This window comes from Aspergillus bombycis (assembly GCF_001792695.1).
Source record: "Aspergillus bombycis strain NRRL26010 chromosome Unknown contig00076, whole genome shotgun sequence".
Classification (NCBI taxonomy): domain Eukaryota; kingdom Fungi; phylum Ascomycota; class Eurotiomycetes; order Eurotiales; family Aspergillaceae; genus Aspergillus; species Aspergillus bombycis.
Genome location: NW_019170078.1, coordinates 154,228 through 177,893, shown reverse-complemented (window position 1 = coordinate 177,893; position 23,666 = coordinate 154,228). Strand labels below are relative to the sequence as shown.

Below are 23,666 nucleotides of genomic sequence, written 5' to 3'. Positions count from 1 at the left end.
CACCTGATGCTGTGACAAGTGCCAGTGGCTACATGCAATGTATTGTATGTATTGATGGAGGAAAATTTCAATCGCTGGGGCGTAAAACTTTAACCATCATCCCACCCGGAGCCAATAGTGGGGTGCGAAAAAAAACATGGTCCACTAGTCTAAACATGAGCTAATTTGTCATGATCAATGGAATGAAATAAAATGATTCCTCCATTGCCTTCAACGATCTTCTGTTCCTGAATGATCTTCTCCAGGACCCTGGTCTGTTGCCTCACTTGAATCTTCAGGGATCTCGAGATCAACTGCAGATCGGTGATCTTGGCATTCTGCTCATAAATTTATCGTCATCACACTCAGGCGCGGAGCGCGGGGTTCCCTACTTTCGGATACTTTTGCCTCAGCGTTTCGATCCTTTGCATGATGCAAGGCCACTCGGTGTGATTGTGTGTTCAAACGCTGGGGATTGATCAGGCGCCTTCCTCTCTTTCTACGAGGCACTTCGTTGAAAATTGTTACAATTCAAGAGAAAACAGAGACCAAAATTAAGTACATCTGTTCAGATTTTGAGCGACAATCATGGAGTACCGAAGTGAGCCGAAACCGGACGTTGAATCCCCCCGACAGGGCAGCAACATGATGGCACCCCAGGAAAACGACACCGGATCCTCTTTTCTTGAAGGGGAGAGCGAAAAGCAGCTGCTCTGGAAAATCGATATACATATTTTACCGATGGTTGTACTTCTCTATTTGTTTAGCTTTTTAGATAGAGGTTGGTTCCCCTTCCTATATCCATAAGGATATTGCTTTAACCCACTGCTTCATCCTACTCCGAATGTTAGCCTGCTGATACATATTGATCACAGTGAACATCGGCAACGCTCGACTGTATGGTCTAGAGGACGACTTAGGCCTGGTTGGCAACCAGTACCAGGTCGCTGTGTCTATCTTATTCGTAACCTACTGTGTATGATTGATCTCTGGCATCTGTGGATACGGCAAGATTCCTGACTGTTCAATATAGCTATTTGAAGTACCATCGAACCTTGTCCTCAAGAAACTTCGGCCGTCACGCTACATTGCATCGATTTCGGTGATTTGGGGTATCATAGCGACCCTAACAGGGATCACCCAGAATTATGGAGGGCTGATCGCATGCCGTCTCCTCCTAGGTTAGTAACCATCTTGATTCCGCAGCCATATCAATTACTGATGAACATAGGTGTTGTGGAAGCCGGGTTATTCCCCGGGCTTATAACCTATCTCACCTTATTTTATAGCAAGCGTGAACTTGCTCTCCGGACCGGATATCTTTTTAGCAGTGCAGCAGCAGCAGGCGCGTTCGGTGGGCTCCTGGCATATGCAATTGGATTCATGGATGGGATTAGCGGACTTCGAGGCTGGCGGTGGATCCTGATACTGGAAGGTATCCCAACCGTGCTCCTAGGAGTGGTGGCGTGGTTTGTTCTCGCCGATGATCCTGACACAGCTTATTACTTGAACGAAGAAGAAAAGGCCCTCGTGGTCCGCCGGCGGATGCGCTACGTGGGTCAAACGGCATCTGCGCAGAAGTTCCACTGGGCGGATGTCAAAGAGGGCGCACTTGACTGGAGGATCTGGGCGTTTTCCATCGCTCAATTCGGTATCGATACCATGCTTTATGGCTATAGTACTTTCCTTCCCACTATCATCAAGGGCATGGGTTCATGGTCGACGCCCGAGGTGCAGGCACTAACCATTCCATGTTATGCGCTTGGGGCCCTGGCCTATTTGGTGATCGCTTGGGTCAGTGACCGAACTCAGCGCCGTGGTCTGTTCATTTGTATTTTTTGCGCAATTTCCGTCGTCGGTTACGGAATCCTGATTTCTGATACATCCTCCGGGGTGCATTACTTCGGCGCATTGCTGATCGCCCTGGGGCTGTATGTGGCGGTCGGGTTGCCACTCGCATGGCTTCCTACTACGCTCCCTCGCTATGGCAAGCGTACCTTTGCCACAGGTTTGCAACTCACGTTTGGCAACATCAGCGGTGTTATGTCACCGTTCTTGTACAAAAATAACGAAGCGCCTCGGTATGTCCGAGGAAATGCCGTGACATTAGGCCTTGTGGGGTTTGCAGGAATAGTGTATGGACTCATGTGGTTCTACTACCGCCAGAAGAACATTCGCAGAGTCCAAGGCCTTGAAGACGAGAAGGTTGCTGGGATGACCGACGAAGAGATTGAGGAGCTGGGAGATAAAAGTCCCCGATTTATTTATAGTACGTGAATGTATAGTACATAGAGTCACTATTGTAGAATCCAGATAGACGGTCATCAGATTTGTTTTTCAGCGAAGAAAATACTCATATCTGGTGTGTATATTTATTTATATTCATTCAAGTTATCAATAGAATTGTATTGAAACAGCAACCTACAAGACGCTGTTATCCGCAATAGTGCGCCGTATATTTTACATTGAATAATTAGTAGTAGTACTAGTAGTAGAGAAAAAAAGTAGAACGTCACTGTGGACTTAAAAGTGCTGTAAGTGGACAGGGAGTCTCTCGATTGTTTCACTGCTTACAGACGGTTGTAATGAATCGATTGTCTCCGCAACATAGTTGATCCTTTGCATACCAACTTACAAGCAATGCTGTGTCCAACCTTCTATCGCTCAGTGATCTATTGTATGTCTACCCCACGATAAAAAAAGACTACCATATGAAAGATGTTAAGTGTAACATCACCATGGGCATTGATTCTTTCCCTCTTGACTGCAATTGTCAGTATTTCCTTTTATAACCGTAACCTATCTGCTCCGGACATTGGGTCACCTCATTGCGCAAGCTGGAACGCCTGGTACAACCCACTCCGAACAGGCCAGGCCGGATATCAAGACAATGATTGGAACATACTCTACCACCTAGGCGGCAATGGGCCTTGGATAGAGAAAACTGACGGGCTTAAAACGCCGGGCCTTGAACCCCCAACGGGGTGCGTTATTGACCAGGTGCATATGGTACGGTTGTCTTGCATACCTCTACATGGAGGGCTTCAATCCGAATTTGAACTGTCACTTGAGTCGGTTCGGAAATAAATACTAATGGCTAACAGATGTCTCGCCATGGGGAAAGATACCCGACCAAATCTGCTGGGAGTCGTATGTCCCGCTATACCATCATCACTGGCATTTCAATAGAGCCTACTATTCCTAACGTCCATCCCAAGGTCACCTTGCACTTCTGGATCGAATAAAAGAAGCAAATGTGGTTCTTAATGGTTCACTATCGTTCTTGAACGACTGGGCATATTTTACCGATGAGCCGCAGACAGACTTTGACCAGTTGACCAGAACTAGTCCGTATGCTGGTACACTTCAGGCTTTCTCAACAGGCGTTCGCTTCTTAACGCGATACGGACATTTGTTACCACGCCAGGGGACGACAAGGCTGTGGGCAAGTGAGTGTGACCGCGTGATTGAAACAGCCCAGCATTTCACGTCTGGACTTTTCGGTCTGGATTGGGAAAAGACTGAAAAGGCTACGTTGGAGATCATCCCTGAAACATTCGAGCGAGGCGCTGACACTCTGACTCCGGGCGATACATGCCTAAAATACATTGAAGACCCTGCGAAAGGCCATGACAACGGTGTCAATATGCTGGCTCTTTTCCAGGACGTGTACATTCCGGCCATTGCTGAGCGACTGATAAATGACGAGCAAAATCCGGCACTCGGGTACTTAACCAATCTGGAGGTCTACAGTATGCAGGAGATGTGCGGATTCGAGACGATCGCTCGCGGATCAAGTCCTTGGTGCGATATATTTACTCATGATGATTGGGAGAATTTCGAATACGCCCGTGATCTAATTCACTACTACCGTGCTGGTCCAGGCAACCAGTACGCTGGGGCGATGGGCTGGCTCTGGCTCAATGCTACGACTACTCTTTTACGATCTGGGCCGGACGCTGGTACTATGTTCTTCAGTTTGTGGGTGACATCGTGGCTCCTAAAGATCAGTTGATTGCGACGTATACTGACGCCCTGGTTTAGCGTCCATGATGGGGATATCGCCCCCTTCCTCACAGCACTGGATATCATGAGAGACCCGAAGTATGATCCGTTCTTACCGACTACACATAGAGTGGCAGACCGCGTCTGGCGTACCTCGTCCGTGCTGCCAATGGGCGGAAGAATCGTTCTTGAGCGGTTGACTTGTCAAACCTCATCGGCGGAGAACTCCAGTGGCGAAGAGGCCTTTCTTCGGGTTAACATAAATGACAAAATTGTGCCCCTGCCGTACTGCAAATCTGGGCCTGGGCTGTCGTGTCCGTTGAAGGGGTTTGTTAATCATGTAGAAGGACGAAGATCGGATGTGGGAGATTTTGGAGAGGTGTGCGGACTAGGAAACGATGCTGGATATATAACATTCTTACGACAGGACTAAAGCATCCTATGCTAGAGATACTATGTCAAGAACGAAAACGGAGGGTTTTTAAGAATATATGGTGCTTGGTTGTCGAGACCTCGAAGCTTTTCCTTTTCGGCTACAGGAAAGCGAATGTAATGTTAAATTGATATAATACCGCCTAGGTTACCTGGTCACGGTATAGAAAAGCTAACATAGGTGCTTAAAATAAATAAACACATCAAGATAAGCATTATAAATGGCAGTTCTGAAGCATCAGTATGTCTGGCCTCTGGAATGATAGATGGGACCCACGTGACCGTCCCCGGGCTAACAGATGTGTTTACCGCCGCCCCAAAACTTTTGGGAAGATCGGATGCTTCCTCCTCGAGGTTTTGACAGCAAGCTTCATTTTGCATCCTAGCTCATTAGATACAGTTTTCGTCACCCCTGCTGCATTGCCTCCTTTAATCCTTGCTTAAATCGATAAGAACCATAATACACTTATAACATGGAGTATCATTTTGTTCCCCCAGAGGAGCGCGCAAAAGATGACAAGGGCAATCTTCTGCCCTGGGGCTATGTCTACAAAGAGTGAGTATAATATTACAATTTGTCCCTTCTATTTGCCGCTCATCGAATGTTGTTGACTGACATGTCTGACTTAACCGTGCAGTGAATCTCGGAACCCTCGACGACCACCCGAAGAGAGTGGCCCATTTGGCAAGAGGAGAAACGCTCGCTACGATCATGCTCGATCGCGTACCCGTACGGGCACACCTGCAAAGAAGGAAAACCCAAACGTTGCAGAATTCGGACGGCTTTTCGCCATGCAGCAAGAAGATGAGAAGACTCGCAGCAATACCTTACCGAAGTCGACATCTACCTCCAATCTCGACAACGCACGACAGCAGACGGAAAAGGTCGCCACGGAATGCATATTGTACGGTTACAAGAGTAAAGACTTTGAGTGGAAGGTCATCGATAAGTATGAGCGGGTGTCCAGAGGCGTGATCTGTGAAGATTACCCGCGCAGCGATCCTAACTCTATGAGTGGGTATTCGCAGCTTCTGAGCGGCGGTGATGTGGTGATCCATTCGAATTTGTCTGCAGATGCGAACCGCAAATCAAAACGCTATGCGGGTGGTTTCCACTGGATCAAGGTTACGTTCGATTCGACGATCGCGGCGGACCGCGCTTGCTTCTACTCTCCCCAGGAGATCGATGGACACCTTGTTTTCTGTGAACTGTACCATGGCCAAGGACCCGCGGAGGATGTGCCAATCCTTGCAGATTCATCGGCCGCCGAGCAGCAAAAATCGAAAGCATCGCGCACTTTGACCACTTCGCGCTCTACCACGTTCCTCCAGACAAATGAACGCTCGACGTTACCGCGGTCATTCACTGTGAATAACCTTTCCAGTGTCCCGGATGTAGACGAAGGCCAATCCTTTGAATCGACGCCGACTGCAAGCTCGACGACTGCCACTGGCGTGGAGCAACCATCTACAGCTTCCCTTCAACAACGGAATGTGCCCCAAGAGCCAAAACCTGAGTCTGAGTTCATGACACATATTCCGACGGTGCGTCGGGCGAAATTACGCCCGATCGCTGAGGCTCTCCCGCCCCAACCGACCGTCACCGAGCGCGTATTGCGATCCATCCCGATCCTCAGTTGGTTCACTGGTGACATCGTGGGAGACGGGCCGCAGCTCAAGGATGATGGGGCATTCGACTATGATAAGTCGAATACCTACTGGCGTTTCTGGTATATGATCGATATGGTTCTCGGCACAGATATTTGCGGATTGCGGGAGGAATCATGATCTCTTTCAATTCTTGCTCCCATACCTCTACCACTTCTTACCAACTACACCTAAACTTAGCACCGGCGATGCGAAGCTCTGCAGCGTCAGTCAATACAAGCCCAGCTTCGGGCCCAGAGGCATTCCCGCTCGTGAGCAAACGTCTCCACCAAACCGTACTATGACTGGCTTAACAATACCAATACCCTTGCATGTACGATAGCACCCCGCCGACAAACTGTTGGCGCGAGTTGACGTTAGCCGAGTTGGCAGTTTTCGTTCGTATACTCTATGATTTATGGCATTTACTGGTCGGGATCTTTATTAATTATGCATGGAAGGCGAAATGGAATTAATAAACTGGTCGCATGGCACCCGAGCTTTTTTGTAGGATTACAATACTTATATAAAATGTGGGTGTTCGCTTTACGGCATGCTCATTACCTACTATCATTTTGTAAGAAAGTACCTCTACAGTTACTGTATCCTTAACAGCAGAAATGGTCGTAGCACATTCTCACTGAACCCTGTCGACAAGACCCCTCCCATCATTTTTCACCCATGGCACCATTCACAATCAACCCCAATAACACGGTTACCCACCCATAAGATCCCACCTTAGAATCCAGTTTCCAAAGAAACAAAAGGGACTGGGATAATAAAGTCCTCAAGAAGAACAAGAACACATTTAGATAGGAGGAAAGTGAGAGTGAGTTAGTAAAGAAAGGAAAGAAAAAGAAAAAAAAAAGATTATGACAGCCCTTTTTTAATGTCTTTGTTCACATTTTTATATCAATCAATTAAAACGCATGATATGATATGATATGGTTAACGAATTTACTCGACATTGCTCTCGAAGTTCTCGCCCTCAACCAGATCAGGGATGTCATCCTCGTCATCATCCTTCTTGCCCTCGGCGCCGGCCTGGTTCTTCTGCATGTTCTGGTAGCTCTCGGCGAGCTTGCGGAGGGAGGCGAGGCTGTCGGGGCCAAGCTGGTTCAGGATACCGGGGACGAGCTCGGTGAGTTCCTTCTCTTCGCCGTTACCGTAGAGAGCGAAGGTGTTGGAGGGAACGGAGGCGTGGACTTTATAGAGAGTAGAATCAGTAAGCAATTTGTTTTTCTTGGGGGGGGTTTTTTTTTTGTGAGGTTGCGACGTTTTCCAACCGGCGGGTGCCGGGTGGATTTATAAGCGCGGGTTATGGATGGATGGATGGGTGGTTATATATACCCTTGGGAGCACCGAAGTGGATGACGTTTCCGTCTTCCTTGAACATGTTGACCTCCTCGATGGCCTGGATGGGCTGGACGTTCATCTTCTTCAGGGTAGCCTGGAGCTTCTTGTCGTCGGCGCCGGAGGACTTGTGGACCTTCTTGACCTTGCGGCGGGGAGTGCCCTTGCCTCTGTTTTTTTTAGGGTACTTCGTCAGTCGGGTGGATTCATGGTCGGGGTTGTGAGAATGGAGAGTAGATCTGGTATGAGAAGAAAAGGGCGAGATAGTGCATTGGGGGAGGGAGGTGGGTTAATTTCCCATTTTCGTGGTCGAATGGCGGTACCCGAGAGAAACTGTGCGAAAAGAAAGAAAGAGAATTTATACGTACCCTGTTCAACATGAAGATATAGGTTAGCTAACCGATCACGTCACATTATCCAATGTAATTCAAAGTAATTCCAATTTCTGAAGCTGCCCGGGATTTCATGTCGCGACTGGCGTCTGGCCTTTGGAGCTTTGGCGATTTGCAGACTCGTCCGCGACGGGTATCGCATTTCCTCCGGCTTAAGCGACCAGTCCCTCTCGCTGCCAATGCCACTAAACCCCAGGACCACTTCTTTCCAGAAAGGATTGGGGGGGGGGAAATGGGGGGGAGAAAAAGATCGAATGGACACGTACCAATCCGCACGCTAGCCTGCATGCGAGCCAACTTTGCCTGATCCATGATGATGATTGTGTGTTGAGAAGATGTTCCTTGAACCTAGTGGGATGAATGGACGTCAATAATCTGGATCTGTGGAAACTCGGACTCGGTAAGGCTTTGTGGCAGAATGTGTGGCTGCCAAGAAAGCGGTGGCTGATGCTCCAGGTCGACGAGATGAGGGGGAGCAGCAGATCTTGGAGAGGGACGAATACACACCGGCTAGGGGAGACAAGGGGACGAATGGAAGGTTGCAGAGAGGAAGAAGGGCGAAAGGCGTCCACGTACTCAGAAGATGAAACTCGTTGGTCAGTTGAATGGTGGGAGTCTCAGTGGTTGCGTTGAGAACACCAGTGTGGCTGATGATGAAGAGGTGAAAGTTGGTTTGTGTGGGGGTTAAACGCTGACTGTGGCTGTTGTGTTCCTCGACATTTTCTACTCTCTCAGCTACCAGTACTAGCTAGTCCTTCGTCCTGCCGGCCTCTTTCCTCTACACGGTCGGTCATTTTCCTCTTTTACGCTGGATTGTTTCACCTTGCCTTCTACTACCTGAAACTCGCCTCTCTCGTCGGTCTGCTGGTGGTCCGCACATTGATTGTGGGCTCGAATAGGCTCTGGAGGTTTGGCAGCTGCTCGGCTAAACCCTAACGATCAAATCATGGAATGGATCCGTAATCATGCACGTCAATCCGGTTATGCATGGCTGAAGGCGACGAACTTGGGAACGACCAGCTCTCCGCCATCCTTTGTGGTTTTCGCAACAGAGCTCTCCAGTCAGTTGAGATACACTCGTCTCATACCGCTTTCGCCGTCTTGCCAGCTAGTACTAGTAGTCCGCCGGCCACCCAATCGCTTTCCATACTTTACTACAATGCAGTCACGGTAATTCGTAACCCTGAGCCTTTGAAGGCCGATTGTTTTTGTAAGAAAAAGAGAGAAAGGTAAAGGTAAAAATAGAATGACACTGATTAACCAAACATTGACGCCCCCCCAAAAAAAATGTATCGAGTATACTAACTCCCCGTCAGTTAACCTTATGTAGGTCCTGCAATAGTCCAAAATAGATAGCGATTAAGATTAGGCATATATATCAACCAGATTTTGTGTACCAGATTGCCAAACCATATGGCAGAACAGAGCAGAGGATCACGATTTCTCGGCGATCTGATTCTCTGTCCATTCCCAGAGCTTTTGCGCCATGTCTGCATCATCGACGAATCTGCTCGAGCCGCGCACCCCGATGGGAACATAGTAAGCCCCGTTGACCAGTTGCTCTCTCTTCGTCCCGGCCGCCCAGAGCTGATTCATTGCCCCTGTGCGGATACTACGAAACAAGATAGAAAGCACATCAAGCCCAACTCTTGAGATGGGACTCATTGCGCTGGTATGGCGATATAGTTCGCTGGACACCGCACCTGGATGAACAGAAACCGAGAGAATCTCCGGGTATCGGCGAGCAAGCTCCGACGCGAAAAGGATATTGGCAGCTTTGGATGCGCTATAACGTACTAGCGTGTGGGAGGCTAGGAGAGCAGACGTTGAGGTCATGACATCGAAGGAGGGCGCAACATGGCTCCCCACGGAACTCAACGTCACTATTCTTACATCTGATGCGGGGCTTCCGACAGTTTTTTTCAGCGTGGGAAGGAGCAGTTTGGTAAGCAGGAAATGGCCAATATGGTTTGTTCCAAATTGAATTTCGAACCCTTCCTTTGTAAGCCCTGGCGGATTCGCCATGGTGCCAGCGTTGAGGATCAGGATATCCAAACGATCACACTCCAAGCTAAACTTCGCTGCGGCATCGCGTATAGACTGGAAAGAAGACAAGTCCAGATCAATATGCCTGATGTCGACGGAGGCGGAAATGGTGTCTTGGATAGAGCTGATCGCCTCGCGAGCTTTAGTGGCATCTCGAGCGGCTAGGTATATACGGGACGGGTTATGTTGCGCAAGCTGAAGTACGGTTTCTTTTCCAAGACCGGCATTCCCTGAAAAACAAAAAAAAAATCGTCATATGTTAGTATGCTATAGCTGGAAAGAGAGCCTGTACGAACTCGAGACTCAAGTCAGGATTTACCTCCTGTGACAAAAATGACCTTCCCAGAGAGGTCGCCAATATCTCTGCTCGGCTCAAAGGAGGATCCCAACAGGCCGAAGGTAGCTTCGCTCAGCGTAGGACCAACACTTGAGAACATGTCCAATGGATGGCGCAAGCTATGCCAGGCCAAATAGCCATTGAGGACGAGAGTTTCATAGAGAGACATGTCGAACGTGATGTGCTGTATCTTAGTCAAAGAGGAGCTGTGCAGTTAGTTGACGCCTTCCAGGTATATAATACCAGCCGGGTCCTTTTTGTGCTGGAGGGTAGAAGATGTTGTGAAACACGGACGGTGATTGCCATGGTGCCTACGGCGTACGCGTTCAGCGACCGAGGTTGATTTAACTCTCGATCTAAATATAATTTCTCCGCCTAATAGATTGACCACGGGTTCTCGGCTGATTTAAGACACGTCGTGATGAAGAAAGAACCGAAAAGGATGAATATACTCCATGTTTGGAGAATCCACTTTTCTCACGTTAATTGTTGTAGTGGTGAGCGATCGAGAACTCAGAAGCTAGTGAAATGCAAGGTAAGCGACTAGGTAATTTAAATCCCGTATTCTGGTTTTATTCGGGTAAATATGCACGGTCAGCATGCAACCTTCCACGAGGAAGTAGGAGTCACCACAACAAAAACATATATTTAGCCATTCGGCATTCCATAGTTCGAGTCCGATTTAATCTACATCTAACATTCTATTGTGCATTCTTCCTGGCATTGCTCAAGGTCTATCACTATATACCTTCACACTATCAAGATGCGATTTCTCTGTTTACATGGCTCCGGCACAAGCGGGGAAGTATGTGGGACAATGACTACGTTTCATCTATCGGCCACATGAAAGATACTAATCGACAAGCAGATTTTTGAGATCCAATCCGGTAATTAAATCAACATCTAGTGGCCCTGGAGAGGAAGCCGCAGATGACCATGACATGTCGTCCCACAGATCGTTAGTTCTAACCACAAACAGGCGGTATAAGTCAGGCGCTGGAAGCCAAAGGGCATCGCTTCGTATATGTCGATGGCCGATTAGACTCTGAGCCTGAGCCAGGTACGAAATCTCCCTCTTTCTCCATAACATCACCTTAACTGGGACCAGACCTGAAGGGCATCCTGGATCCCCCATTCTACAAACACTATCCCCGCGATACCGCACCCGGCGAAGATCTCGCTCGTGCGATCGAGCACACTATGGATATCATTAAGAAAAAAGGCCCATTCGACGCTGTAATGGGGTTCTCACAGGGCGCCGCTCTCGCAGGTTCGCTTCTTATTAACCATGCCGAAACACATGGCGTGCCGCTGTTCAAAGCCGCTGTCTTCATCTGCGGCGCGGCGCCGTACGAGACATCTGGAAAGGAGACTATCCAGCCGACGCCAGGGGAGTATCTGGTCAAGATTCCTACGACTCATATCGTAGGTAAGCAGGATGGGATTTACGACCTCAGCATGCAATTGTATGGCCTGTGTGAACCCTCGAAGGCGGAGTTTTACGACCACGGATCGAGGCATTTGATTCCCTTCGATGCCAAGAATACAGAGGCCATGGTTGCTGCTATCGAGAAGACTATTAAGCGCGCGAGGACAGGTTAGGATTCAAGAAACTCGCTTTGCTTTACTCGAGATGCGAAAACGATACGAACAGGAAATCATGTACAGCGTGCGTCTGGGCTTATTTGAACAATAGATGATTAGGAAACATATGTATAAAGCAGAATTCTGATGCTCAATGCTATCTCTTTGAACCATCGCTTCTATCTCTGGAGTTGTATCTCGAGAACAAAACTGCAACCAATAAGCATACCATACCCAAGACAATGCTACTAGGTGTCATCCTCTCTAAGATAGAGACCCGGGAGGGGCCATCGAGTCATAGCCCGGCGGAAGCCTGACCGTCACCTTCAGCAGGGATGACCTGCTGAAGGAATTTCTCCAGATCTTCGATTTCCTGGGGATCGGCAGAATGGCCAAGATCACTAATACCGAATCAATAACATAGTCATCCCGTGTAGAAAAGGGAATACTCACGAGTAAGAGTTGAACCGAACATTCTCCAGTCCGAGGTCTTGAAGCAGTTTTGACGAGGTCTTTCCAAACTCATACTTCACTATATCATCATCGGTCCCATGAGCAAGGAAGAACGGTGTCTTCTTGTTAGGCCAATCCTCGGGGATCTGGTTCTTGATGCGATCGCTCAGAAGCAAATAGCATGAAAGTCCGAATACACCTCCCAGCTTTTCCTTATTGGTAATACCTGTAAACACAGACATGGCGCCTCCTTGGGAGAATCCACCTAGAACTATGCGCGAAGGATTGATGCCCTGGTCGATTTGTTCCTTGATCAGGGTGTTGAAATACTCGCGGGAGCGGAGGATGCCTGGTTCGTCCTGGGTGCGGATAGCTTCTTCGAAATCCAGCTGCGAAGGTGTTAAACGGGACCAATATAATAGGAATGCACCAGGAACAAGGGTAACTCACATCACGGCCGAGCTTGGAAAGGTCGTACCATCCAGGCATTGACATTCCAAAGTTCTACAGCGCGCAGAATCGAATGTCAGCCCATTATCTCCCACCCGAGAACATAACTTACATACCACTGTGATAGGAATCATGGGCGCATTGGGAAAAATAAAAGTTACTTCTTCGAACAAGCCTCTACGGCGCCAGTTCTGAGCAAGGCCCATCCTATCCGGAGAACCTGGTTAGTACCTGTATTTGGCATCCGTCAATTTCTTGAAGAAAGAAATTAATACATACCATCCAGCACCGCTGTTCCAAGGAAAGGTTGTTAGCTAACTGGCACTACCTGACAGGCACGAACACCAACCTGTCGCCCAGGCCATGAGCCATGATCACAGTTGCCGTGTGTTTCTTGAGTGCCGGAACGACAAAAGGAGCCCGGGTCGCCATTTTGCTGGTATTTAAACAGTCGCAGTGAGATATTGACAGAATTACCGAGTGCAAATGAAGAGAGGAAAAAGATGAAGCCCGCAAAAGAAGAAAAATAGGAGAATAGGGAGAAGAAGGAAAACTAGATAACCAAGACGATAACGCGATAAACATTCCCCGCGATTCTGCCTATCTAAGCCCTCACCGCCTAGTATGATGATGGATTATGCCCCCACAAAGAGCAGAAAACCTAACTTTGTATTAACTTCAGGGGGTGTGAGGTGGACAATGGCTCTGTACAAATACTAAACGTTGCGCAACCCAGTACATGCTGCCTTGGGGTGGAAATGATTCAGCAATAATGGTGAAGGTGTTCCCTAAGCGGTACAAGGGACATGGGTGAAGGAAATATTGGCTTTCTCGGAGCTAGTATATAAAATGTGTAGAAAACAACTGAGCCTTTTGCACCCAGCGACTATAATTCCAATGTCGTCCAGCTGTTTATTGATGCTGCACCACCTTTGGTTAGGTTTACAGAACTGATAAGTGCGAATTGCTCTGTACAATGCAATGTACTCCGCGCCCTGTCTTTACAGAGGCGTATGGGCCCTACATGCTATCAGGGGGGTTACTATGTACCAGTAGTAAATCATATGGTTCTAGGGGTAACCAGAAGATCAAGGCACACTTTAGTCAGTTCCTTGAACTGGCTATATATATTACCGAGCTATGGAAAGGTATATTATCACAGGGGTTTATAGTAAGCTGGCCATGCCCACGCCTCTGCTTGGAGAGGTGAATGATGGCCATTCACGGCTATCTCCCCAGATTCTATATATCAACGGAGCTCATGGGCCCCAAGACAGGAGCTGCTCTAATGAGATCAAGGGATGTTCATTGGGTTCTGGGACGTCCTACTTAGGGCTTGGTCGGCTATACCTTAGACTCCGATCTAACAAATCATCGTATGGCATGGGCCAGAGGGAACTTGCTCTTGGTTTTTCTGATGCTTCCTCCTAGTCACAATACGTGATCTAGTGAATATTCCAGGGAAGGATAATCTTGAGATACCAAACCCGAACAACCTTTACTATAGGAAAGAAACATCCAATATACCACAGAAAGGTCAAGTCGTTTTCCAGAAAAGTCTTGCATACTGTACTCACCTGTGAGCACTTCCCTTTCTTGAAAGCATCCTATGAGTTGTCTTATGATTTCTGATAGGGATTTACATTAAAGACCGAGCTGTATCTCATAACTAATTCCGGGTTGCTAAAGCAACAAGCATGGTCGATGCGTTGAATACACATGATTGAACTCAGGGGAACAGTGATGACTATTACCTAGTTATTATGATGGCCAGTTCTATATACCAGAGTAAAACTATAAAGTACAAATGATGGAAAGACCAAGAAGAAACAACATATAGACAAATCTATTACACACAAAGATCGTAAACCTCCTTCCTCACCGACTCGATAACATTCAGGATAAGCAAATCCTCCACAACACCCTTCTGCCACGTAAACATCAACACCAAACAGCCATCACCACCCGAAACAACTGAGACCTCAAACGCACTGCCCGTGACAGACGCACTCTGCGAGAAAACGACGCGCCCAACCCGTGGCATCCCTTCTGCTGACGTACTAGAAGTAAAAGCCCCGACATTTGACACCTCGTAGGTAGACGACCTCGGCTGCCCGACCTTTGACAGGTAGAGCTCGTTTTGGTAATCGCTTACATACCTAAGGAGATTGGCGGTGGTGTCCTTGCCCTCTTTGCTGAGTTCCTTTTCGATTGTCGCGCGAGACTGCACGGTCACGGACCAGGGGAACGAGGCCTCGCCAAGATCTTTCCGGGTGTAGTCTTCGGTGTATTCTTGAACCCAGACGCCCATTGAATCTTCTGTGATGGGGTCGGGAAGCCAGCGACGATTAGACATCGCGCCGGAGCACCGGACCTTTGTGGAGGGTTCGGGGAGATGAGTGAAGAGGGAGCGAGCGATGATTGTTTGGAGAGCGGCTGTTATGGTTGTCTTGTTTTCGCGGCAGCAGTCTCTGAATGTTGATGATATGTGCCTTGGGAACACGACGTGTTTTAGCTTCGTCTCCAGTGGGAGCTTGACCTCCGATCCGGTCCATAAACCAGGATCGCGGGGGTCATAGATCTTAGCTTTGAAGAGTTGAATAGCCAGGTAAGAGTACGATACTGGCTTAGGATGGACGGCTTCCCCGGGTGGCAGCAGCGGTGAATCAGGAGATGGAATAACTTCATTGACATCGTTGACAGTCAACGATGACAAGGATTGCAACGCTTGCAGGAAAGTCCTGTGGAAGACCTTTCCCGACGAGCCGTCAGAAATAGCATGATGGAAGACAAAGACAACGGTGAATCGTCTGTCGGTCTCATCGGCATCATCGGTCAACACGAAAATTCGCCAGAATGGCAACGGGAGTTCGAAAGCGGTATTATGCTGGGTGCTCAGCAGCGCGTCCAGCTCTTCGTCCCGGTCTTCTGCATCGGGGAAACCGTGCTCACGCTTCTGGAAAAAGACCGATTGGCTCAGATCAACGTTCGGGAGACGCACGAAGTAAGGCTCCTTGGTCTCCTCGCCGATTGGGACGGCCGAGAGGATTGGGTGCTGCGCAATGAGCACCTCGCATGCTTTGTAGACATAGTCTTTGAGCGGGAGGGTAAATGTTCCCGGCAGTGTATAAGTTGCTGCTACAGCTACATTGTAATAGAATCTTAGATGATGGCGTGCGGTGGAGCATAGCTCCATGCGACCGACCTGCTGGGCGTCAGCTATGGGGGCATATTGTGGCCCTCATGTGAGCGCTCACTGACCGGTCGAAGCTTTGGGAATTGGTCCATGGCTTTCAATGGGAGATGGGTAGCCACGAAAACATGGAAGCCTAAGTGATAGCGGATGGATAAAATATTGTACATAGATGCACGTGACATAAGCAGTGCCCTAGTATAACATCAGGTGATATGAAAGAATACGAGGAAACGACGTTTTGGATTTTTATTATCGGATCGTGCTGGGCCAAGCTTGGCCTTTTTGGATTGTGCATAGCTGCATGATATAAGAAGGTATACTATACAATGAATGCGTCACAGGACAACAGAATCATTACTCATGACCACAACACCCCCTTTCCAATATATAGAGGGTGTAAGAAAGAAAAGGAAAGGGAGGAAAAAAAAAGGCCGTAGACTCATTGTTCTCCCATAGCCAGGGAAGAACTACTTAAGGTAAAATTCACAGAATTGCCATCCCACCAACAACTGCAGCACCCAACATTCCCCAAGCAGCCGTCTCCAGGGCGACCGCACCAGCAGTAGATGTAGCACTACCGGTAGAGGAACTGGTAGAAGAAGAGGAAGACGAGCCGCTCTGCGCCTGGCCGTCAGCAGTGGACTCGTTCGCATTGCGCTTTGCGGCGTCCCCAGTGAATGAAGTCGCCTTAACCCCAGTGTTGTTCGAGCAAGAGGAAGGTGCGGAATAGTCCGTCTCCGTGAACTGGATATCAGCACACTAGAATGAAACGTCAGTACCCTACACCGCATGAGGATTGATTGATTCAAGACGTACCGCGTAGAGACCACCGCTCGGGTCACCGTTGCTCTGCACCTGCAGGGTTGCGTTCATTCCAGCCGTCAACTTTACGCCGACGACGGACTCATCGAAAGTGACATTGGGGAGGCAGAATGAGCCCAGGCCCTCCACTCGGAAGGTCGGGTGAAGAGTAATATTGAAATTGGTACCAGGGTCGTTTCCGAGAGCGAGAAGTACTTCCACGGCTGTCTGGGCATGGCCCATTGTCAAGGCAACGGGCAAGTCACCGGCAGAAAGAGAGACTTTCGTCCGTTCCGAAGATTGGGATAGTCCACTGCAGGGAAATTGACTCATCTTGTCCTCATCGAATCCACGGCTAGTCGGGTAGTTCAGCTTGAAGTGAGCGGAAACCAGGGGCGCAAGGGACGCCAGGGACAGGATTGAGAGCTTCATAGTAGCTGTGGAGTTGAGGATCAAGAAACTCGAACGGAATACAGGTATATAGTAGGGGGAGGAGTGTTAGACAAATATGGTAGGGGAATTGATAATATTATATAGTATTGGGGGGTGTTGGTTAACAGGAGATGCAGTGGACATCGATCGGCAACTTCGGCACTTTTCTACTCATTGGGACCAAACTGTTATCAATTGGAAATTTAGGGAGATTAATGCGTCGGGCCTAAGTTCCACATTATCCAAGCATCATTGACTTGTAATGAGGTTTCTTTGAAATCCGGACGGGAGCTGAGCGCCATCGTGTTTGTTTGACATGGATCAAGAAGGTACGCACAGAGACTAAGATGGAAACGGCTAGGAAATGTGCTCATATCTTCTCAAAGCTTTAAAGCACCCCTGCAGCTTCCAGGTGGAGCCCCCTTGTCGGCAATGTGGACCAATAGGGAGAGGCGCAGGTCAACCACGACCGAGATCCTTGGGCCTGAGGCACTCTGGCGTTCAGTCCATCGCGCCATCTTCACCCGAACCCTAGTTGAAGTTTATTGGATACAGAAAGACAATTATGAGAACCCCGGAAATTTTCCTAGGCGAGGTAACATCGTTCTGATGTGGCATTAAAGTACCACATCGTAGATTAACAGTTATCTTACTGGCAATCATTGTCATAAAAACGAGCACATGGGTATCGTAATCGGTACCTTCGAGGAGAATTGATGATAATAACAGCTGATAGAGGTATCACGGACAGGTAATCGAAACGCTCCAAACTCCACTAAATGCATGCAATGCTCGCCTTAACCCCAGGGCCATTGGTAGCAATATCAAGTGCCCAAACGCCAAACCCAGATTGCAAATATGGAACATAAGAATCATGGCTGCAGAAGTGTCGTCAATGGCCATGGTCATTCCATTGTATATACCGCCCTACGGCCAGTTCGCCTAGGAAAGCACCACCCAACACAGAGCAGAAGTAGCCAATATTCATGGTCATAACAGCCAACATACTAGAAGAGGGATTAGCACATGCTTAGATCAATGAGGAAGGGTGATGAGTCAATACATACAGCAGATATGATACCCCCGTAATCAAGAGAAAGAGGAATGCTCGCGGCAGATCGACACTAAATCTGAACGGAAGGGGTTCATGTGTAGCCCGGCGCACAACTTTGACGGACTCTTCCACCCCTTGCGCTGATACGAGTGAAGCCACTTTGGCATCCGGGTCGCGTCGATACGACCAGCTTCCGTTGACTTGCCCGCGACGGCCACGTAGCGACGATTCAGATGAGCATTCAACCAGTGCTGCTCCATGACGCCCTTGAACGCAACCAGGAGTCGGCCAATAATCGATAGAATGATCAGGAAGATGCACGTGCCAGCATATGCGCCACTGGATGACGGTGTCCACTGAGACGAGAACAGGGGTGTATCCTGGGCATTAACGAAGACCATTGCCATCGACATCGTCATGGACGATGAGGATGACGAAGAGGACGAGTGTGACGAATGATCCATGCTGCTCATGTCCATGGTGATGGCTTTGGAGTTCACTCTCCGGGTGAGTCTTTAGAACAGTGATATCGATAAATGCGCCCCGCTATATCGGATATCGGATATCAGATCTCCTGAAATGAATCGACGGATTGATGGGATAGTTGTCGTCGCAGTCACGTAGCGATGTTCGGGATACTGAGGAGGGAGGGAGAAAGGGGCGAGTGAGAGGAGGGAATAGAAAACACGACGTAGTGGAGAGAGAATGCCATGATGATTAGAGCCGGCGTTGGGATCTTTATTAAAAGTTGAGACAAACCCGACGGGCTTGAATGCGGACCAGAGCCAAGTGTCACACCAGCGGCCGACGGGTGGAGACGTGAGCACATTTTAAGAGCCGGGGCCAATCATGGGCCAGAGATTAGGGCTCCATCTGCAAACATCTACCTTGGAGTCTGAGCAGATTATTAGTCTTCAGAGCGGGAAATGGAAGCAACCCAATAAAATAAAATTAATCCAGAGAACACGCGTTAATAATTACTTAACTCGATGGGGACTTGGTTGTTCTATCCATCCGAGAAGCATATGGCCTCTTTTCGGCCATTTCTGCTACATCTATCCTTCTTTCTCCCTCCTCTCCTTCTCTTCCCGGATATGACTTCCTACTACTAATTTCCCGGTGAATAACGCTTCAGTCGACGCAGATCCTTTAGATCCATTCTGAAAACTGCGTACAACCCAGTCATCATCATAATAGGACCACGTGAGAACTTCAAGAAGATGACATGATACCCCGCAATAGCGCTATTCAATTAATGGTTATTATTCTCGATTGAAGATTAACCCAGATCCGTCACAACTGAACATCACAAAGTAACAACACGCACAACGCCACCATGTCGATGGGTGGGATGGATATGGGCCCAATGGGCCATATGTCCATGGGCGATGGCGTGCCAGGCCTCTTCTATCTCCAGAAGATGTACTGGGCAGTGGTAGGAAGCGCCATAGCTGCTGGGACAGTAGCTAATGCTTTCAATAATCTCCTCGCTTTTCAAAGGTCAGTAGCCCCTCCTGTGTGCATCAAGAGATACAAGAAAGCTTACTCGCAGCTATAGACTACGGGACTCCACTCTCACCCCGTCAAAACCCAAATCACTATTCTTCAACGCATGCGCCACTCTAACGGCAATCGTTCGAGAAGCAAGCTACGCAACGTTGCCCCCATGGTCACTAGGAGGCCGCATCTTCCACTTTGCTCCGCTAGGTCCACTAGCCATCATCTTAGCCAACCTAATCGTGGTTCTTGTCTTCTGTTTCTACAAGTTAGACACAACAGACCAATGGTCATGGGAAAATGTTGGCTATCGCACCGGATTTGTAGCTATTGCCCAGATGCCTCTGATATTCCTGCTGGCAGGAAGACAGAATATCATTGGACTTCTCGTCGGCATGAGTTATGAGAGATTAAATTGGTTCCATCGCTGGATTTCCCGGACTCTGTGGCTAACGGTTACGATTCATATGGGTTTTTGGTTCCGGAGCTGGGGACGCTACGACTACATCACGTACCAATTGAAAAACGATCCCTTGTCGAAACGGGGCTTTGCTGCGTGGTGTATTCTGACCTTTATCGTCCTATCATCTATGGCACCCATACGACGACTAAGCTATGAATTCTTTGTTTTACAACACCTCGTGACATTCGTTGGGTTTATTGTTGCAGTTTGGCTACATGCCGCGGAAGAAGTTAAGGTGTGGGTGTGGATTTCTATCGGGTTGCTCGTGTTTGACCGCGTCGCGCGATACGCATGGGCCACATATGCCAATTTATCCATCTTTCACGGTTCCACATCGGACACGAAGCATGCCCTCTGGGCTAACCAGGCTTCTTTTACTCCCTTACCAGGGAATGTCACTCGCATTACCATCGACAGCCCGGGCATCCGATGGGAACCCGGGCAGCATGTGTTCCTGACATGTCATTCAATAGTACCCCTGCAAAGCCACCCATTCACCATCGCCTCTATCCCTGCGGACAACAAGATGGAGTTTTTCGTACGCTCTGAGAAAGGAGGCACTCGGCGTTTCTTCCGTTATGCATCTAAGCATCACCACGTTTTAGGCTCCGGGGATACGGCCCCCGTGAAACCGGCCCGTACCGTGTTCATTGATGGACCGTACGGAAAGATGAGGCCTCTCCGCCAGTTCGACAGCGTGGTACTGCTGGCGGGAGGAATGGGTGTGACTTTCATCATACCCTGTCTGCGAGAGATTGTGTCCCGATGGAAAATGGAATGTCTTGGGGCGAAGGAGCAGTCCAACAAATCCCCACGCCTCACGCCGACCAAACGTATCCGTTTTGTATGGGTGATCAAGTCGCGGGCTCAGCTTAGCTGGTTTGAGACGCAGTTACAGTCTGTATTATCTGACGTAGAAGAATGTCGTCGTGCTCAGCCTGACATGATCCGAGAGGTCGAATTGAGCATATATGTGACCTGTGACGAAAAGCTGGAGCCACAGCCACAACCAGCCCAGACTCTCTGCTCGCAGGCCCAACCTGAATCCACAATTGTCAGCACTCGTCAAGATATCAAAACTATCGAACCAGCTGCTATCACTGATGAGAAACGCAGCAAAAAGGACGATGTTTCGACCCATTCGATCTCCAAGATTTCTTCCGCGGACTCTATATCCCAGAATGGCTGCCTTCCTAATGGTGGATGCTGCTGCACAACTGCCATTGAAGATGAGGACAATGACAGCATCACCGAACATAAATGTTCCTGCTCCGGTCATGCCCCTGTCTCTCAAGTTCCGGGGCCGGAACCAGAGAAGCTGGATGTTAAAGCTGCACCGGTTAGGGCGCCCGAGCTCCCCATGTTCTCCGGTCGACCGCAACCACGAACCATCATCCGCAAAGTCTTGGAGAAAGCCGAAGGCGAAAGCGCCGTGGTGGTCTGTGGGCCGCAAGGTCTATCAGATGATGTGCGCCGGAGTGTGGTGTATTTGAGCGACGAAAGGGCCGTACATAAGGGAACAGGGGCACAAGGCATATATCTACATGCTGAGAAGTTTGGGTGGTAGAAGCCTTTTTTCCAAGTATATCATGCATGCTTTACGACTGTATATATTGACTTTGACAATGGACATACTTAACTTGCTAATTAAATATACGATGTTGCTTGGATCCCAATAATAAACGGTGGAAGACATGAAGCCTCGTAGGAATCGATCGGTAGGTCTGTATCTGACGGCGGGCAAGCCCTATTCTAAGGGTTGTTCTAGAGTCAAGCGATTGTTAGCGCTTTCTCTTTTACTTGCCTTATAATACTTACTACCAGTCTTTTGCATCAACCTTCGGCCGGCTGGCCTAATGGTAAGGCGTTGCTCTCCTATGGTGGTTCCACTCGTAGTAAAGCAAAGATTCAGGGTTCGAGTCCCTGGTCGGTCGTTTCTTTTTGGCCTTTTTTTCTATTTTTTAATATTTTATGTTTCCTTATCATTATATATAATCAGTTCATTTTCTATTTTGCAATGCCAAGTATAGTCTCCTTTTCTCTTTTTCCTCTCGTAATAAGTTTCAGATCTTGATCCTGGAAAAGCCGACCAAACATTGTAAAGCATATCGTGACAGCTGGTTATATTCCCATTGAAAAACACGGTCATAATTAGGGCCATACCAAATGTATGAAGATACAGTATTACAAGGGGGCAAAACCAAGACGAAGAGTAACCATCCCCAAACACCCGTCACATCCAAGGTACGCAGTAATCAACCCGCATGGTAAATAAACTATCCGTTGTTTTGTAAACCGGACGCGGTTGGGCTCCCGTTCCCAAAGTATATATCTATAGATAGACAGGATAGTCGCTTTGGAACATCCCCAAATGAACCTCTATTTCTCCCGCAAGCAATTAGGCAGGAGAACAATGAAGCCTAAGACATGAGATTAGGCCTGCCCGCGCAGGCACGGAACGCGTGATTTTGGTGGTGGCTGTGCCCACAGCGCAACTCCTTTCCTGTGTACACAGAGGACCTGAGTTGATCGGATCGGATCTGAGCTGAGCTCGGAGTGGACTGTGTGACGTGGTGTTGGTCAACTGGAGATCCCAAGGTTTCGATCTACGGGGTGAAATAAACTACCATGTACTTTACTGGCACTGATAAGGATGGTTTTCACGTATTTGATACCCGGTGAAAGATGGGAATTGGGCTTGGGGAGGGAGGTGAGATTTTGCTGACGCGGTATGATGAACTGTAAGCGCCGATCAGTACCTGACCCGAGTGTACTTTTGTATGGGTGTATCCGCTATACAGTACGGGAGTACCGGGTATCGCAGGAAAGGAGGACTGTACGTACAGTATTTGGATTTTGTTGAGCTTTCTATGGGATTTCTCGCATTCACTTTACATCTACGGAGTATAGAGGTATTCATGGTTTATTTAGTTCTTAAAATAACTGTATTGAATCAAGACTCCCTTGTATGCAGCACACCACTCTGCGCATGCTTATTGGGCCAACCATCTTTGAGTCAGCATTTGCCGCGTGACAATTTTAGACTTTCAAGTTGAGAGAAAAGGCTTCACACCAGAAGCGTGGGCAATGCATAGCAAGACCATGGATGCGAGTGTGAGTGATCAAAAAAAAAATAAAAAAATAGAAGTTGATAATGGCGTGATTTCGAAGATAGAGTGAATTAGAAAGGGAAATGAAAAATGCTCAGTTGACCCGGAGAGGCAGTCAAGATAAGAGCGAAATGGAGCGGTAATTTCAGGAATGGTATCAGCCGCGGGATCAAACTTACGCCGACGGTAAGGTTTTCGTCCTGACGAGCTCGCGTAACTTAACCGCCACCGTCTCGTCTCGTCTCGTTTTTCTCCTGCCCGTCAACTCTTTCCTTTTCACTTTCTTCCCCCCGAGTCTCGCTGCCTTCTGCTCGACCAGCGCCCTTGTCTCCATCCTATCCCGTCGACTGAGCCGTTGCGATCATCTCTTTCTTTAATCTAATCGCTTCAGACAATCCATCCACCATCGATTTCATCAATCCTTTTGTCGTGAAC

At 48.4% G+C, this 23,666-nt stretch overlaps 10 protein-coding genes across 10 annotated transcripts; 5 read left to right on the top strand and 5 right to left on the bottom strand.

The window, feature by feature from the left end:
• Positions 1-567: 567 nt before the first annotated feature.
• On the top strand, positions 568-2,256 carry ABOM_008253 (putative MFS transporter; the record flags this gene model as incomplete). The annotated part of the gene is made up of 4 exons (XM_022535382.1): positions 568-760; positions 855-955; positions 1,013-1,160; positions 1,211-2,256. 4 exons carry the CDS (start codon positions 568-570, stop codon positions 2,254-2,256), a joined length of 1,488 nt encoding a protein of 495 aa, XP_022386860.1.
• A 441-nt stretch (positions 2,257-2,697) lies between these two features.
• On the top strand, positions 2,698-4,417 carry ABOM_008252 (histidine phosphatase family protein; the record flags this gene model as incomplete). The annotated part of the gene is made up of 4 exons (XM_022535381.1): positions 2,698-2,988; positions 3,084-3,129; positions 3,198-3,960; positions 4,024-4,417. 4 exons carry the CDS (start codon positions 2,698-2,700, stop codon positions 4,415-4,417), a joined length of 1,494 nt encoding a protein of 497 aa, XP_022386859.1.
• Positions 4,418-4,889: 472 nt separating this feature from the next.
• Positions 4,890-6,204, top strand: ABOM_008251 (uncharacterized protein; the record flags this gene model as incomplete). Its single annotated transcript, XM_022535380.1, has 2 exons — positions 4,890-4,972; positions 5,055-6,204. The coding sequence occupies 2 exons, from the start codon at positions 4,890-4,892 to the stop codon at positions 6,202-6,204; spliced, it is 1,233 nt and encodes a 410-aa protein (XP_022386862.1).
• An 816-nt stretch (positions 6,205-7,020) lies between these two features.
• ABOM_008250 (nascent polypeptide-associated complex subunit family protein) lies at positions 7,021-8,120 on the bottom strand (the record flags this gene model as incomplete). Its single annotated transcript, XM_022535379.1, has 3 exons — positions 7,021-7,268; positions 7,414-7,584; positions 8,075-8,120. 3 exons carry the CDS (start codon positions 8,118-8,120, stop codon positions 7,021-7,023), a joined length of 465 nt encoding a protein of 154 aa, XP_022386861.1.
• A 1,122-nt stretch (positions 8,121-9,242) lies between these two features.
• Positions 9,243-10,360, bottom strand: ABOM_008249 (putative short-chain dehydrogenase/reductase family protein; the record flags this gene model as incomplete). Its single annotated transcript, XM_022535378.1, has 2 exons — positions 9,243-10,084; positions 10,174-10,360. 2 exons carry the CDS (start codon positions 10,358-10,360, stop codon positions 9,243-9,245), a joined length of 1,029 nt encoding a protein of 342 aa, XP_022386839.1.
• A 594-nt stretch (positions 10,361-10,954) lies between these two features.
• Positions 10,955-11,793, top strand: ABOM_008248 (uncharacterized protein; the record flags this gene model as incomplete). The annotated part of the gene is made up of 4 exons (XM_022535377.1): positions 10,955-10,996; positions 11,060-11,078; positions 11,171-11,251; positions 11,300-11,793. 4 exons carry the CDS (start codon positions 10,955-10,957, stop codon positions 11,791-11,793), a joined length of 636 nt encoding a protein of 211 aa, XP_022386840.1.
• Positions 11,794-12,070: 277 nt separating this feature from the next.
• ABOM_008247 (palmitoyl-(protein) hydrolase) lies at positions 12,071-13,110 on the bottom strand (the record flags this gene model as incomplete). The annotated part of the gene is made up of 6 exons (XM_022535376.1): positions 12,071-12,176; positions 12,229-12,617; positions 12,679-12,732; positions 12,795-12,885; positions 12,958-12,969; positions 13,028-13,110. 6 exons carry the CDS (start codon positions 13,108-13,110, stop codon positions 12,071-12,073), a joined length of 735 nt encoding a protein of 244 aa, XP_022386837.1.
• A 1,417-nt stretch (positions 13,111-14,527) lies between these two features.
• On the bottom strand, positions 14,528-17,107 carry ABOM_008246 (uncharacterized protein; the record flags this gene model as incomplete). The annotated part of the gene is made up of 4 exons (XM_022535375.1): positions 14,528-15,897; positions 15,936-16,007; positions 16,432-16,633; positions 16,691-17,107. 4 exons carry the CDS (start codon positions 17,105-17,107, stop codon positions 14,528-14,530), a joined length of 2,061 nt encoding a protein of 686 aa, XP_022386838.1.
• Positions 17,108-18,196: 1,089 nt separating this feature from the next.
• Positions 18,197-18,640, bottom strand: ABOM_008245 (copper transporter family protein; the record flags this gene model as incomplete). Its single annotated transcript, XM_022535374.1, has 1 exon — positions 18,197-18,640. One exon carries the CDS (start codon positions 18,638-18,640, stop codon positions 18,197-18,199), a length of 444 nt encoding a protein of 147 aa, XP_022386841.1.
• Positions 18,641-19,497: 857 nt separating this feature from the next.
• ABOM_008244 (ferric reductase family protein) lies at positions 19,498-21,688 on the top strand (the record flags this gene model as incomplete). The annotated part of the gene is made up of 2 exons (XM_022535373.1): positions 19,498-19,661; positions 19,720-21,688. The coding sequence occupies 2 exons, from the start codon at positions 19,498-19,500 to the stop codon at positions 21,686-21,688; spliced, it is 2,133 nt and encodes a 710-aa protein (XP_022386836.1).
• Between the last annotated feature and the right edge of the window lie 1,978 nt (positions 21,689-23,666).